The 15,000-nt window shown below is 36.9% G+C and overlaps 2 protein-coding genes across 2 annotated transcripts in view; one reads left to right on the top strand and one right to left on the bottom strand.

Moving 5' to 3' along the window:
- The window catches only part of tsu (40S ribosomal protein S12 homolog tsunagi), a 4,486-nt gene extending 645 nt beyond the window's left edge, over nucleotides 1–3,841 (top strand). The window contains exons 2-5 of the mRNA XM_043014952.2: nucleotides 2,338–2,478; nucleotides 2,868–3,004; nucleotides 3,135–3,259; nucleotides 3,457–3,841. Coding sequence (XP_042870886.1) covers nucleotides 2,338–2,478; nucleotides 2,868–3,004; nucleotides 3,135–3,259; nucleotides 3,457–3,484 — 431 coding nt within the window. The 3' untranslated portion in view covers nucleotides 3,485–3,841. The remainder of the gene's footprint in view (nucleotides 1–2,337; nucleotides 2,479–2,867; nucleotides 3,005–3,134; nucleotides 3,260–3,456) is intronic.
- Nucleotides 3,842–7,905: 4,064 nt separating this feature from the next.
- LOC122252437 (uncharacterized) overlaps nucleotides 7,906–15,000 on the bottom strand; it is a 7,845-nt gene continuing 750 nt past the window's right edge. Inside the window, exons 2-5 of the mRNA XM_043014951.2 lie at nucleotides 13,055–13,131; nucleotides 12,422–12,503; nucleotides 11,627–11,887; nucleotides 7,906–11,435 (exon numbers count right to left, since the gene is read on the bottom strand). Of these exons, the coding sequence (XP_042870885.2) occupies nucleotides 10,134–11,435; nucleotides 11,627–11,887; nucleotides 12,422–12,503; nucleotides 13,055–13,131 (1,722 nt within the window). The 3' untranslated portion in view covers nucleotides 7,906–10,133. The remainder of the gene's footprint in view (nucleotides 11,436–11,626; nucleotides 11,888–12,421; nucleotides 12,504–13,054; nucleotides 13,132–15,000) is intronic.

Here is a 15,000-nt window from a genome sequence, read left to right as displayed (position 1 = left end):
GTCAGCATAGATTTGGTCAATTTTGGTAGCTCACATCACTCGAACCTGCATATCTGACACAATTAGCATAATAGAAGACTATATAAGCCAAACAACTCCAAAATATTCAGTATTGATGTTTCTGAGCCCCTTCTGATAGATAGTGGAGAGCACAGTCAATCATAAATAGCAGCCTACCTCTAAAAATAAAGCTATTCCTAACATAAAGGAAGCTCAAATCTCTGTAAATATCTGCAACTAACCAATAGGCTGATATCTGCTATCAACTTCCCTCCGCCCGGATTCTCCTTCAATAATGGAAACTTAAGCAAATGGTGGGTGTGTGGCTTGAATTACGGAATGTCAATATCATGACTTTTAGTATCTAATTGTTCTTTTATCTATACTGGTTACCTTTAGTTTGGCTTGCTAGTTGAAGCATCAAAGTGTCCACAGCTATACCCAAGCCACAAGGAGGGATGAATTGTGCAAAGGCTAGCATTTTAGGGTTAATTGCATTAATTGTTTTATTGCATAGGTAAATATCACACCAAACTTTTTTCTCTATCTTTCTTTCTTTCTTTTATCTTTTGCAAAAGGTGAAAGACAATGTTTTCCTCTTCAGTTTGAACTGTTAATACCACTATTATCCTTTTTATGTTCCTACTATGTTTTATGGTTCGTGTTATTTATTATGTAAAGCCCAAAGAATTATTGTTTTATTATTATTTTTAGGTTGTTTAGTGTGCCCATAATGATAAGTGGAAAGTCATTGAGCTATTCTGAGTTGGTATTTGCAGTTTATACCAGTTATAACACCATACTTTGCATTCATTTAACCCTTCTGAGGTGGCTGTTTTATGTGGGGTCAGATGACTTCACTGTACCCCCCCCCCACACACACACATACACATACACACAAAATAAAAACTAGTTACTCCTTCAGTTGTGTAAATAATATGTCATGCCAAATGCTAATTAATATCACTTTATTGATATATCATAAATAGACTCATATATCAAACTTAGAAGGTAATAGAAAACACAACACCTCAAGATGCCCCAGTCCAGGCGGAACATCTGAAGACGTGGCCTGTCTCGGAAGGGTTAAGAGTGCAAGGATTTTTGAGAATTGCCACAGGAGATTAGTTTAAGGACTTCCCTTGTCTTTCCATTATATCTTTGTTGAGATGCTACAGTTTTCAGTAATAAAGAGCTTTTTTTTGTGTACAGCATATATAAGAAGTCAGCATAGGTCTTCTCCCTGTGACAAGAAGTTAGAGTATTGCATCTGGTGAACATTTGGTTCTCAACGGGGAACAGAGATCTAGAAGATATGGATTGGAATATGTAGCTTTTTTCTGACATTTTCTCTTTCACGAAGGTCATGCTTGGGTGAAACTGAGAGGTGCTTTATTTGCCAAGTACACATGAATTTCATTTAAGAGCTTCTTTTTTTTTCCCCCCTCCAATACTATCACACGATTTTCATTTCACCTCCAAATATAGACAGACATAGCCCACTCACCTAATGAATTTCCTCTTAGTACGCACACATCTCACGGCCTTCCTCCTCCACCTTTTCTCTCGTAGCTCACTCTTCTAAAGTATTGCTCCGAACAAAGGATAAAGATTTCAGCCTAAGCTCGGAAGTAAAAGATCAGGGTATGTCCATATATATGCCTGCAGCTGTGAGTGTCTCCATGACCACTGTCTAAGCATTGCAAATTAATAGTTTACATGTGCTTCTATACATCTTTCTTTTTTATAATAGCTTCTGGAGAATGAATTGTTCATTGGTGTGTCTTCTAGCTACTTTTACTCCGAGTTTTTTAATAATCCTTTGAGGCCCTCATCCTCCACAAAAAGAAAATCATTATCCTGTGATATTTCATATGTATCAGAATCCTTCTCTTGATTTTTACATATTTTTGATCATAATATTTTATGTGGTTATTTGTTCATATTTTGATTACTTATATTTTTGTATGCCTGTGGGATATTTTTTTCATGTTTGGAGTTGAATAATTTCAAAGCTTCTTCCATTAGCTTTTCTAATATTTAGAGATTATAACTTACATTTCCATATACCTTTAACAGGATTTTTTTTTCACAGAGAGAGTCCTTTATCAAGAAAAATACAGAATAAGAGAGTGGGGCAGTGCACAGTTGCATTTTGAAAAATGTGTAACCATGTTGCAAGCATGAACAATAACATGTAAACCATCTCCTCAGAAATGCAGTGATTAAAATTTGTTAAAAGTCTTAGGTCTTGCCATTTGATATTCCTCAGCCATAATAAAGGTACTGTTGATTGAAATTATTTAAGTTTGAATCGATTGTTCTTTCCTTTGACAGAGGGTCTTGTCAAGCTTAAGGAGAGGGCCAAGAAGAGGAAGGGCCGTGGGTTCGGTGGCGAAGACCGCTCCGAGCGAGAAGACATCCATTATGAGGGCATGGAAGTAGATGGAGCTGATGACGAGCCGGGACCTCAGAGATGTAAGCCGTTTCTTTCTTTCTCTTTTTAATTTCTTTTTGAAAAGCAAATCTTTTGTATTGTGTTGTTAATGGATTTTTTTTATACTTTTCATGAGTTTGATCAGAAATACTTGTATGGTATTTAGTATTTTAAATTACTGTGATTAATAATGGTAAATTGGCATGAATAAAAGTATGCACTATAGATATATCTACTTATAAAGCCATATATACAGTTTTTTATATCCAGAATTTAGTTATTTACCAAGTACTGTTTTAATCCGTTAACGACGGGTGACTAGATAACACGTCTAGTGGTTGTTTTAAGATGATGTTCTACTGTTTGTCTAGACAATAAAAGATACTTACCGAGTAGGCAGTTAATGATAGAAACGGACTTTGTTTTTCAGCTGTGGAAGGATGGATCCTCTTCGTCACAGGTGTTCACGAAGAGGCACAGGAGGACGATATTCATGACAAATTCTCAGAGTTCGGAGAGATCAAAAATATCCACCTGAACCTCGATCGTCGTACTGGTTTCCTGAAGGTAGGTTTGCGGTATTTTTGCATTGCTGTCTCTAGCCTTTTGAGGTTGTTGAACATGTTACAGTGCATATTCAGTGATTATAAGAATACCTAGTTTTAAAAACTGACTTTTTTTTTCATATCTCTGACAGGGCTATGCATTGGTAGAATTTGAGACATTTAAAGAGGCACAAGCAGCCTTGGATGGTCTAAATGGCTCTGTGATCTTAGGCCAGACAATCTCCGTGGAATGGTGTTTTGTTAAAGGTCCAAGAAAGTGAGTAGAACCCTTGTATTTTATATGTATTGTCTTGTTTTATACATAAGTATGTGATTATAAAATAGGAATATTCCACTGAATTATATATATTTGAATAAACACTTTTTTCTTTTCCTTTTTTACTTGCATTGTGAAAACTAAACAGGCTAATACAGAAAAGCGTTTTTATTTTGAAACCCTTTTCCTTCTTCCAGGAACAAAAAGGAACGGAGGAGACGTTGAGGGGCAAAGCTGCTAGCTCCAACTGGATTGTTGTTTGGATTTGCTGTCATTTTTTAGAAGAAAATATATTAGAACCATTTTTTATTTATTAATTCACATTCCCAGATAGTGATCTTTTTTTTTTACAGGTACCAGAATTTTCAATTTTCATACTCGTCAGATTTATAATAAAACAATAACAAAAGTGCTTTGTTTGTTATACACAGTAATATTAAATTATTTGTATCCAAACTATTTGCAGCTTTAAATCATTGAAGTAGAAAACTTTGTATCAGTTTTATAGAAAAAGAAATATAAAATATACCTTTGATAACTAAGTCTTTGTTCTTTTTAATAAAGAAGTCACATTCTGTAAAATATACATTGTCTTATTAACCTTTACATTACAAAACTCCCCAGAACACTATGTCAGGGCTTATATCAAACCCAGAGGGACCCAAAACCTCTCCAAGCCAGTTTTTAATTTGACAATTTAATCAGTAAGATTATATATATATATATATATATATATATATATATATATATATATTATATATTATATATAATATATATATATATAATATATATATATATATATATATATTATATATATGGTGCAGTAGGGTCCAAATACCAGTTTGATTCTGGCAACTCATCACATTGTCTTTCAAGCTTTGTGAGGATTTATGTTGCCTACTAATAAATTGCAATTTTCGATATATTACTATAAATACATGACTTAGAAACAAGTTTTCTAAAGAATTGGAGAAGTAAAGAAATTTAGCATTTCTAAGGTTTATATATAACGAGTTAACTCATTGCGGAAAGGGGATCAATTTTCATGTCCAGTCTCCAGAATGGGTTTTATTTCAGAGTGGAGCAGCTTGAAGCATCATAATTTGAATCTTCCCACACACTTTCAGTCACTCATTATAAAACTAGAGCCTTTTTTGTGTTTAGAAACATATATGCCACATGACAGGCTCTATCAAGGCTACAGTTGACTAAAATTGTAGTATATGATCCATATCAGCTCATTATTTTCTTTATACTAAGTATGATAAAAGTATTGTTGTCTTATGGGAGGGCAAAAAGCAACCTTTTTTTTCTTCGTATTTTTGTGCTGTCATGAACGAATACAAAACATATAACCACTTACAATGAAGATAATATGAAGAGGAAGGGAACCTGTACTTATGACTTGAGTGCTAGAGTAAAAGGCATTCCTTCTGGCACAGGAGCACATTTTAGACACTGGGTATGGTTTGAGTCAACTTCCTCGTCTCGTTCTGCCTGAATATCCTTCATCTGCGGTATTTTATAGCAAGAGTTCATCAACTTGCAGTGTGCCATTGCTCTCTAAAGATAGTGCTTGCAAGAGACTGTAGATGGGTGCCATTCAAGGTTCTCTCTCTTACTGGTGCTAGAAGAAAGTGGTGCCATCTAGGTTTTGGAAGTTAGGTTTGCTCAATATTATGGTAATTATAGTAATTATGACTACAATTGCCATCATCACTCACTCCTTACTCCGCACAATGATCCAAAATCTCCGAACATCATGTACGTCATGACGCCCGTCATCAGGCCAAACCACCTGTGTCATGACACCTGTCCACAATGGGTTGAAGAGACAGTATACTTCCATGCTCAACTTGAATTATTATATTTGTTTTTTTTATAACATGCCAAAACTAGAAAACATAAATATAAAAAACACCATAAAAAAAATGAAAATAGCAGATACAGGTGCTTATACAATTACAAAGAAATTTCCTTCTTATGATTTTGTATGGCAGATTATCAAACTTGATCACTTGCTGGGGTTTGGGAAATGTGAAATTGGAATTATATTGTCCTCTTAAAAGAAGCAATGCAGAGTTAATGATTTTGTCTCAAACCGTGGAAGATTTTGTCTGTATCCTTATATTCAAGAAGGGAAGTATACCTCAAGCCATTTTTAATTGATATATTTCTATACTTGATTTTCTGTAGTTGAAGTGTGTCAGTCAGAGGGGAAAATACCTTGACACTTGAAAAATGTCTTCACTTACCAATCTATGCCCCAAAAAGTATACAAGTAACAGCCTCAATGGATACTAGTCCATAAAAATGATGGCAGTACCATGAATACCACTAAAAAAGGTACCAGCAATGTTATCTACATACACTTAGGACGACTTGTACAGACAACTACATCCTATGACACTAAAATAAAGCAATGTTCTAAGCTGGGTTGGAGTGTTAAAGGCAGATATAGTAACTAAGTTCCTTAACATTGTCTTCAACCAATGCATTATCCCCATCATGACAGGTCAGAAATTGGACCACAATATTACTTGAGAGGAAATTAATCTATGTTTAAGAGGACTGGAAAGGCTGATTGATGATGGAGAAAGTAACCTCAAGGATAGGAAGAGGTTAATATGTATTAGGGAATAGAGTAATAGGGAACATATTCATAAAAATATGAATACGCATTAAAAAGAAGATATGGCAGTAGGTACATCACGAAAAAGGAAAACAAAGACAGCAGATGGACAGATTGGGACATAACTAACAAGATGACTAATAAACTCGGTCACTAAATGGTATGATAGAAGAGAATTTCATAAGTTGAAACTGGAAACAGGATCCAGGTTAAAAGAACAGGACCAGATTGTGAAAGGCTTACATCTTAGGTGAAATGACTCAGGCTGGTGGAGATGATGATATATGTTAACCCTCTCTGGAAGGGTGGTACACTACGGTACCGCGCATTCAAGGCCCGTTCGCTGGGTGACGCCATGCGGCGTCGTTTATTTAACTGATTTAGGCCTATGCATTCAAGAGCCCCGGTATTGTAACATGCAAGGCTGGAATGCCCCCGTCGTGACTGGGTTAATCAAAAGATCAAAGGAAGGGAAGAATTGATCTTAATTACCCATTGCCAATGGGGGATAGATTTGCTTGCCTAGGCTCCAGGATGGGTTTTATATCTGAGCAAGGCAGCATCAGTAACATACCTTGATTTTCTCTCCCCTTTAGTCACTCATTGTATATCTAGAGCCATATTTGTTTTTTGTTTTTTGTTTTACTGTAATTAGACTTACATCTGTCATATCACAGGCTCCATCAATTTTGCAGTTGAATAAATTGTAGTTCAGGGTCCACATCAGCTCATTTCTTTCTTTATACTCACTTTGATAGAAGTATTGCTGTTTTATAGGGGGGACAAAAAGCAACTTCATTTTTCATATTTGTGTGCTGTCATGAACGAATATGAAACAAAGCCATCCACAATGAAGATAACCTGAAGAGGTTGGGAAGAGGAAGGAAACTTGTGCTTATGACTGTGAGTGCCATAGTAAAAGGCATCCTTAAGGGCACAGGAGCATGTTTTAGACACTGGGCATGGTTTGAGTCACCTTCCTCCTCTCAATCTGCCTGCACATACTTCTTCTGCGGTACTTTAGAGCAGGAAGTCAGCAATTTGCTAAGTGCCATCTCTCTATAAAGTTAGTGCTTGCTAGAGACTGTAGATGGGTGCCATTCAAGGGTCTCTCTCCTGCTGGTGCTAGAGGAGAGTGGTGCCATCTAGGTTGTGGATGTTAGGTGTAACTCATTTTGCTTAATATTACGGCAGTTATAATCATTATGACTGCAATTGTCATCATCATTCACTCATTACCCATAGCACAATAATATAACATTGATCCAAAATCCTTGAATGTTATGACGCTCATCATCAGGCCAGAGCTCCAGCGTTATGCATGACAAAAAAACATGTCACCATTGTTAAAGGGTTAATATAAGTAAAATATCTCAATTCACTTTTGAAGAAAAAAAACATTACAATTTATCTTTCCATTTCATGTTTAGCATATCACAGTGCCAGTAATTTTGTAAGGCTATACAGTTAATGCTGTTACCATTTTTGTTTTGAAGAACCATGCTAACGAGATGGTTGAAGGCCAGGTTACCTCAAAACTGCATTCATGTCAAAGTAATTTTGAAGAGAATTGCACAATTTTCAAATTACATTTCCCCTACCATAAATAGGAGTAGAAAAGTAGAATTAAAATAAGACTTATAGATATAAGGACTTTAGATGTATGAGTACTGAATGACAGAAATACTATGTTGCTTTGTTTGACCACACAGATCTGAAAATTAAATTAAAGAAAGACAATGTATCACTGAAGACCAATTATTATTCTAACCAGATCTTTATTTTGTACATAAAAGAAATCATGAATATAATCTTCCACATATGGTAATATGGTAACAGTATTTGCTTTTAACATTTTACTAACACTGTATAATTCTACTAATTGAGAGCTATTGCTCCCATATCAGCTGAAATGAGAGTCACAAGCGTATTTGGTAAACTTCAGAGTATATCAATCTCACTAAATACAACTTTTCTTTTATTGGAAATGTAAAACTGAGAATAAGAGACACACAACATTCTTGACTTTTATTTTAATACTTTATTTACCACAAGTCACTTCATTTGCAAACAAGTACTTAGGAAATAGTGCAATAAAACTGCACTTAAACTTTATTCTTGATTAATACAAAGTTTGTCCTGCTGGTTACTTGTAAATATTGGATATCAAGCTGAAGATTCTAACCAAAAGAAATCAAATGCAAACTTTCCTTGAAGTAAAAGGATCGAGAAGAAGTGGGAAGGTAATACTTGATGAGGCAATTACAATCTCCAGAAGGATAATTTAAGGAAACCTAATGTCGAATGCGCAGCACGACACTTTAAAAATTGGCTAAATTATATAAAAATATTAAAACCTATTTACAGGAGTACAGCCACTGTATCTTATTGGATAATAATCTCTCACTGGTACATATGTATAAATGGCAATAAATAAGAAGAAAGTGGCTTACATAACGATTAATAAATACCTCTAAAGCCATTCCTTTAAAATAAGTGAATGAGTTTAGAACTTTAACTCTGACAGCTGTACAGTCAGTTGCACACAACCACATTTCCGCCAGTCATACTAACAATTTGAAGCAACGTCATCAGCGAGTTATTTATCGTATACAGTTAGATATTCACCTCGAAGTAGGCATGAATAAGGAGATGAGAATAATAAAGATTTGAAAAATAAATTCAAAGTTTCTTTAATCTTAGAAAATGTAATCAGCATCTCTGTTGTGCCCCATAGTAGAAATGAACAAAATATGATTATAAGATTATCATGAATTAAACATTTCAAAAGAAGGCTTAACAAACTTTCAAAACTCTAACCAAAGCACTTCCGACAAATTTCATTGTGAAAAAGGGTGGTTCTCATTTCCGTTTCAGTGCTACGGACATTTTTCTCCACATTGTGAAGAAGTAGAAACCTTAATAGGCAGCACCAGGCTACACATCCTGCTCTCTGAACAAAATTTAAGGAAAATGATTCAAAATTCACTAAAGTCTTTTTACGTTAACAGAATCATCCCAAAATACAACTTTTAATTATAGGCTGTATATTTACTGGACAACAATTAAAACTTCAGAATATCACTTTAGTTCTTGTACATGAAAATTTGTGTTCTTTCAATATTTCTTCCACATATAATTAGCTATATACAATTCACCTGACATGATCAATGCCAGAAAATACTGTATGGCAAATGAGTGTTTTTTTGTATCTTTAGTATTAATCTAACACCAAAATATCAAAGAATATTAAAGCTCAGGTATTCCATTTGCTTTTTTACCTTCTGTATTTCCATCCATGTTTTATTTCAGCATTAGATATAACCATTCATGTAATTCAAGTTAACTTTTGTTTTAGTCTCTTCTCTGATCAATAAAGGTTTATCATTTTACAGTACATATGATGCAAACCTAATCTATAAATTTTCATCGTAATGAAAGCAGTGTTTCTTTTTTTGAGCTTTAATGAACTTTAATTCTAGGCTTTCCATTGTAATATGAAAAGACCAAGAAAGATTATCTTTACTTTTGTGAAGGCAAATAATTTTTTTTTCGTAAAAAGGAAAAACAATCCTACATATATATATGATGGTCATAAAAAAAATATGCATGTGCTTAAAGTAACTATAAATAGAAATGCTTTACAATTTGTGGTGAATTACTAGCATAAACTTACTCAAAACTTTAGCAACTAAATGTAATAAATGTCTAAAGATTTTCTTATACACAGATGTTATCATCAGAATACCAGTTATTAGTAATAGGAAACTTTGAATCTTTTAGGAACAAAGTGAATGCTTAGATGATTTGTTGAAATTATTTATTCTCTCTTCAACAAGTCTCTTTGGTTGAATTTCCCCATACAAAATAAAAAGTATTTAAGAAATTTCCACACAATGTCGCATTCAACCTATCTCACCGTTGTGGTTTTCAGAAAATAATCAGATCCATGAAAATACAGAAAATAAAAAACTAGCTACATATATTACTGTATCTAACGAAGAAAATGTCAATTCAAGAGCCCCATATATTTTGGTCATCCATCTAATGTCAGAGCCAACATCAACTGTTCTTACTCAATCTAAGAAACATTTCATACATTCTATGCCTTCACATCAGAAATTTGTCTGGAGTAATCAGCTACTTAAAAGAGCCCTACCCACCTACTTGAGAAATTGTACATAGATCTGACAGGTACGTGCTGTTTATGGTATAACATTTAGCACCGAGATGATTAACATATCAGTGTGGAGCTGACGGGGGTCCTGATGGTGGCGGCGGCTGATAGGCCGGGTATCGGCTTTGCTCGTAGCCCGGAAACTGTCCTTGCGGTGGTCCTTGCCCCGGGGATGGTCTGTACTGCGCATACTGACTACCAGGAGGAGGAGGATATCCTTGGCCATACCCTGGTCCTGAAGGATGCTGATATCCAGGCTGGGCATTTGGCATTGGACCTCCATAACCTGGGTGACTTCCTGGATGACCACCTGGGTGACTGCCTGGGTGACCTCCGGGGTGGCTGCCGGGCGGAGGATACGCTCCATATGGCTGGGAATATGGCTGTCCTCCAGGATACTGCCCAGGAGGTGGGTATCCACCTTGTGATCCAGGCGGATACTGACTTGGTGGGTAGGCCTGATGATACCCTTGAGCACCACTGGTTGGATACTGCTGTGAATTGGGTGGATAGGGACCAGGAGCCTGCTGTGGTGGGGGTGGAGGGCCTTGAGAAGGAGGCCCACCTGCCTGAGAGGAAACTGGCGGGGGTGTGCCTGTGTAGCTCTGAGAGGAAGGCGGCGTGGGCGTTGACGAGGGGGCAACCGATATGGGAGGATTGGGTGAGCTTGTCTGCTGTGGTTGCGCTTGCTGAGGAGGTGGGTGCGGAACTGGAGATGCTTGTGTCGGAGGTTGCTGCTGGGGCTGGGGCTGCTGCTGAGGTGGAGGCTGGGGCTGTGACTGTGGCTGTGGTTGCGGTTGAGGCTGTGGTTGAGGCTGAGGCTGAGGTTGAGGCTGGGTTGGAGGAGGCTGTTGGGGTTGACCACCAGGATACATTATAGGACCTGATGGTGCCGTCGACGTTACAACGGGCGGAGGGGCTCCTGGTGCTGAAGTGGCTGGAGGAGCAGTAGTAGACTGTGGAGGCCCTGGCGGAGTGGGCGTGACTGATGTTTGAGGGGCAGACGAGGGAGGCATCTGGAAGGGCTGAGAGCCAGGCCCACCACCAGGATATTGTGATGGTGGCCCCGAGTAACTTGTGGGTGTGGACGTAGGGGTTGTGGAAGATGGCGTCGAAGTGAAAGCTGGTGTGGTGCCCGAGTAAGGCTGTGACCCTTGGTTGAATTCTGGCTGACTGCTAGGTCCTGGGGGGCCTTGGGCTTGTGATCCTGGTGGCGGTGGTCCTTGTGGATACTGGGGATATCCGGGAGTTGATGAAGGAGGAGGTGGTGTGCCATAGCCCTTTGCACCAGGAGCAGGTGGTGTTGAGGAGCTACCAGGGTAGCCCTGAGGTCCTGATGACCCAGGTGGATAGCCTCCCTGACCATACTGTAATGAGAATTATTCCAATATTTATTTATTATGTATTTATATATGTATATGTATATGCATATGTGTATGTGCCCCCCCCCCCCACACACACACACACATACATACTTACATATGAATGCACATACACAGACATATACACCTACAGATATACCAATATGTATAGTCATCTGGAGAGCGCTTCAACCAACCTGCTGAGCCTGTGGAGGGTATGGCTGGGAGTACGGCCCTTGGGCATGGGGGGGCTGGCCATAGGGCATCCTGAATCCAGCCCCCCCAGGACCTGGTGGTCCTCCAGTCATCCCTGGGGGACCAGGAGGCCTGTAAGGTGTTGGCTGCTGTCCAGGGTATGGCCCCGGTGGAGGATGTGGCCCTGGGGGCCCCTGGCCTGGTGGGGGGCCACCTTGAGGGCCATCTCCCCCTTGGCCCTGCTGACCTGGAACCTGTGGGGGCTGAGAGACAACAGGAAAAATTAATGCAAAATATCAACTGGTGGCAATATATGATTCTGGTCAAGGTCATCAATTTGCAAAAGTAATTCTCTTTCTACCATCTTTCTAGGCTATCTTATCAATCATCCAAAAATCAAATTTGAAAAGGAAAAATATGATTACATGATGTGAAGTCTGCTTTGCCAACATTATACCTAAGAGGACTGAATACATAATACGGATTCTGCTTCTCATTTTTTTTTACCAAGATTAAGAGTAAAGATATGCCAATCATTAAAGGTTGCTTAATCAAGATGTCTACAAGTAGGTCAAATCTGGTCAAACTTATTTTTATCATCTTTATCATCACTACCATTATCAATTTCTTTTTTTAGTATCAATAAAGATCAGGTAACTTGGTTAATCATAACCAAATGATGCAATCAATGCCAAAATCAAAACTATTGCAATAAAAAATTGGAGTAATCCATTGAAATTATATATTTTTATGACCTACATTTCATCAATCTAAAGGAACAATGATAAATAACTTACTGGGAGAAGCTGGGCCATGTTTTGAGAGTTATCAGCCATTGAAGCCAAATACATCAGGTTGCGATGGAGTGACTGCTGGTACCTGAAACATTTTTCTCTTTAGTCCACGTTCCACTTAATAGTAATGCATTTGGGCTAGATATACCTGAAGTTTTTTAGGACTAAAATAAGAAATATATTAGTACAGTAAAAATAACAGATAAATAATTTAATGCACCGCTTTCAAGTTATTCAAATAATAAATATACAATATCATAAGTCAAATGTGATGGTAAAAAATACAAAATAGTAAATAGGATAATAAATTATTGTATACCATCACATAAACAAAACTACCACCACTACTAATAAAAATGATAATTATATATAAACACTACTAACACCACTTTCAAATTCTACATCAGTAGAGGTCCTGTTTTACTTCTGAAGTAACTAAGGAAGTCTTTTTTCTTTTTTTATTCTCGTGTTTAAATAATAGTATCATAAAAAAAAATCTTCAATTTCCTATATGGTAAAACTGAAAAATATCAGTTAAGGAATCCACCTTAAACTTATCACTGATGATTTAGACATTTAGAGATGAGATAAGAAAACAAAAAGAAAAAGAAAAAAAGAAAAAAGTTAAGAACTTACTGAAAGCTTTCGTGGGATTTTCCTTGGCTCTGGTATTCTGTGATAGTCTTGATCAGTTGAGAGTTTTCATCCAGCAACTGAAATTCAGTGAAATTAAATAAATATATGTCTATGAGAAAAAAAAAGAAGGCAATTGTAACTACAATGTATAATAGGATTAATCATGAAATGAAGAAATTGGGATAAATAACACTACACCTTCAAGAACACACAAAACATGCCTGAAGAAAATATTGAGGAGCAAGTATTCTCAAACCAATACCTGAGCCAAATGGTGCCCAGCCTGTCGTGCGAGGTATGTGTCATATCAAGTGTGGCACTTGATCATTCAAGACCTAAGTACCCTAGTGCCTTTCCTCTTCACGAGACACTTGCTGGCTATTGTTGTTAATTTTAAGAATAACCAATAGATAATACACACATCTAAATGTGACAAAGGTTAACATCATAGAAAAAATTCTTCAGATCTAATATTCATCATCATCAACCTCATCTGCTTCTTTGAAAATTTAAAGTGTAGCTAAAATCTATTCATGGTGCATGTATTGTCAGTCACACAGCTAGGTTTTCCAGAGGCATAAGAGATTAAGGCCCACAGTCATTTATCCAGTTCAATGGATTTATGTTCTAGTGGGAGAGCCTTCATGCACCTCCAGTGAATATGTCCCAACACTCCTGGCTGAGGTAAAATTCCAGTTTCTCACAGCCATCGAATCTTACAATCTAAATTCTTGTTTGCAATTCTTCCTGATGTGTATCACGTGAATCTGATGTTGTTCTCCATCGCAAACGGCTGGTTTAGAATTTTTAAAGTCCCGATAGTAGGGGAGAACATGATGTATATCAGGGAAATTATGGGGTAAAACAGGCTTAAATGTAATACTAAAAACACGTAAAAAAAAACTCAAAAAGTTTGAAAATCAGATGTGTCTGCTTTTATTCAAAATCTATGAACCAAAGTGCCAATTTCAAAAAGTATATGGGAACACACATCAGCTTTTGGCAAACCTTGTGGTAATACACCACAAACCCTACTCAAAACCCCCTGCTCCCTGGTCCCCTATGGTATTTATATACTACATTATAATGATATAACCAACCTATCCGTATAGCCCAGGAGTGCTGCCCTCTGGACCCCCAGGGGTGAAGACCTTAAGTGAATAATAGATATTGCCTTACTGTTATAAGTTTGTTTCTTACATGTAATTTGCTGTCAGAAAAATATTGCACCGTTCTTCAGTTCCTGAAACTTTGTCTAGATTGCTTCAATGAAGAATGCACAATTTCAACACTTGGGGCAATTGATGGGCTCTGATATTACACCAAGATGGATACTGATGTCCCTTTTTTCCATTTTTGTCCCAATATTGATAGAATAATTCATGATAATGAGCATAATTATCAACACAAAACAATTTTCTCCAGTGCTCATCGAGGAATGACAGTTGAGCAGCTGTCAAATCACCTGGTAGCTAATACACACATCCAGAGATTATTATAAATGAATTAAAAACAAAAATCAAAGAAATTAGAAATTGGAAGGAATGTTTAGCTACTTGAAATGAAATGCATAAAATTTACTATCATGAAAGCAAAGATGCTTTTAATTAGAATTAATAATTTTTACAATTGTGCTGTAACACACAAACTAGTTGACATTCCACAGAAATGTGTTACACGTTCGGTGTATGCTTGACATCGCATTAACATTATGAGCACCTTAAAATAAATGTATCACTGGCATGTCTAACCTGCTGAATAATTTCTTTATCAACAATTTGCAGAGGAATTGCTCTGAATAAAAATTGTCATATAATTTCAGTTCTATCAGTTACATGTACTATTTTCCTTGCATCTTACGGCTGTATGAAACTGGACCTATACCGTTCAATGACTTAGTGCCAACAATGAGTAGCTCTTTATGTAAAAATATCATACCTTTTAAT

This window comes from Penaeus japonicus, unplaced genomic scaffold, assembly GCF_977035675.1.
Source record: "Penaeus japonicus unplaced genomic scaffold, GWHDUDI00000001_assembly GWHDUDI00000008, whole genome shotgun sequence".
Taxonomy (NCBI): Eukaryota; Metazoa; Arthropoda; class Malacostraca; order Decapoda; family Penaeidae; genus Penaeus; species Penaeus japonicus.
This window is presented reverse-complemented; position numbering and strand designations above follow the sequence as displayed.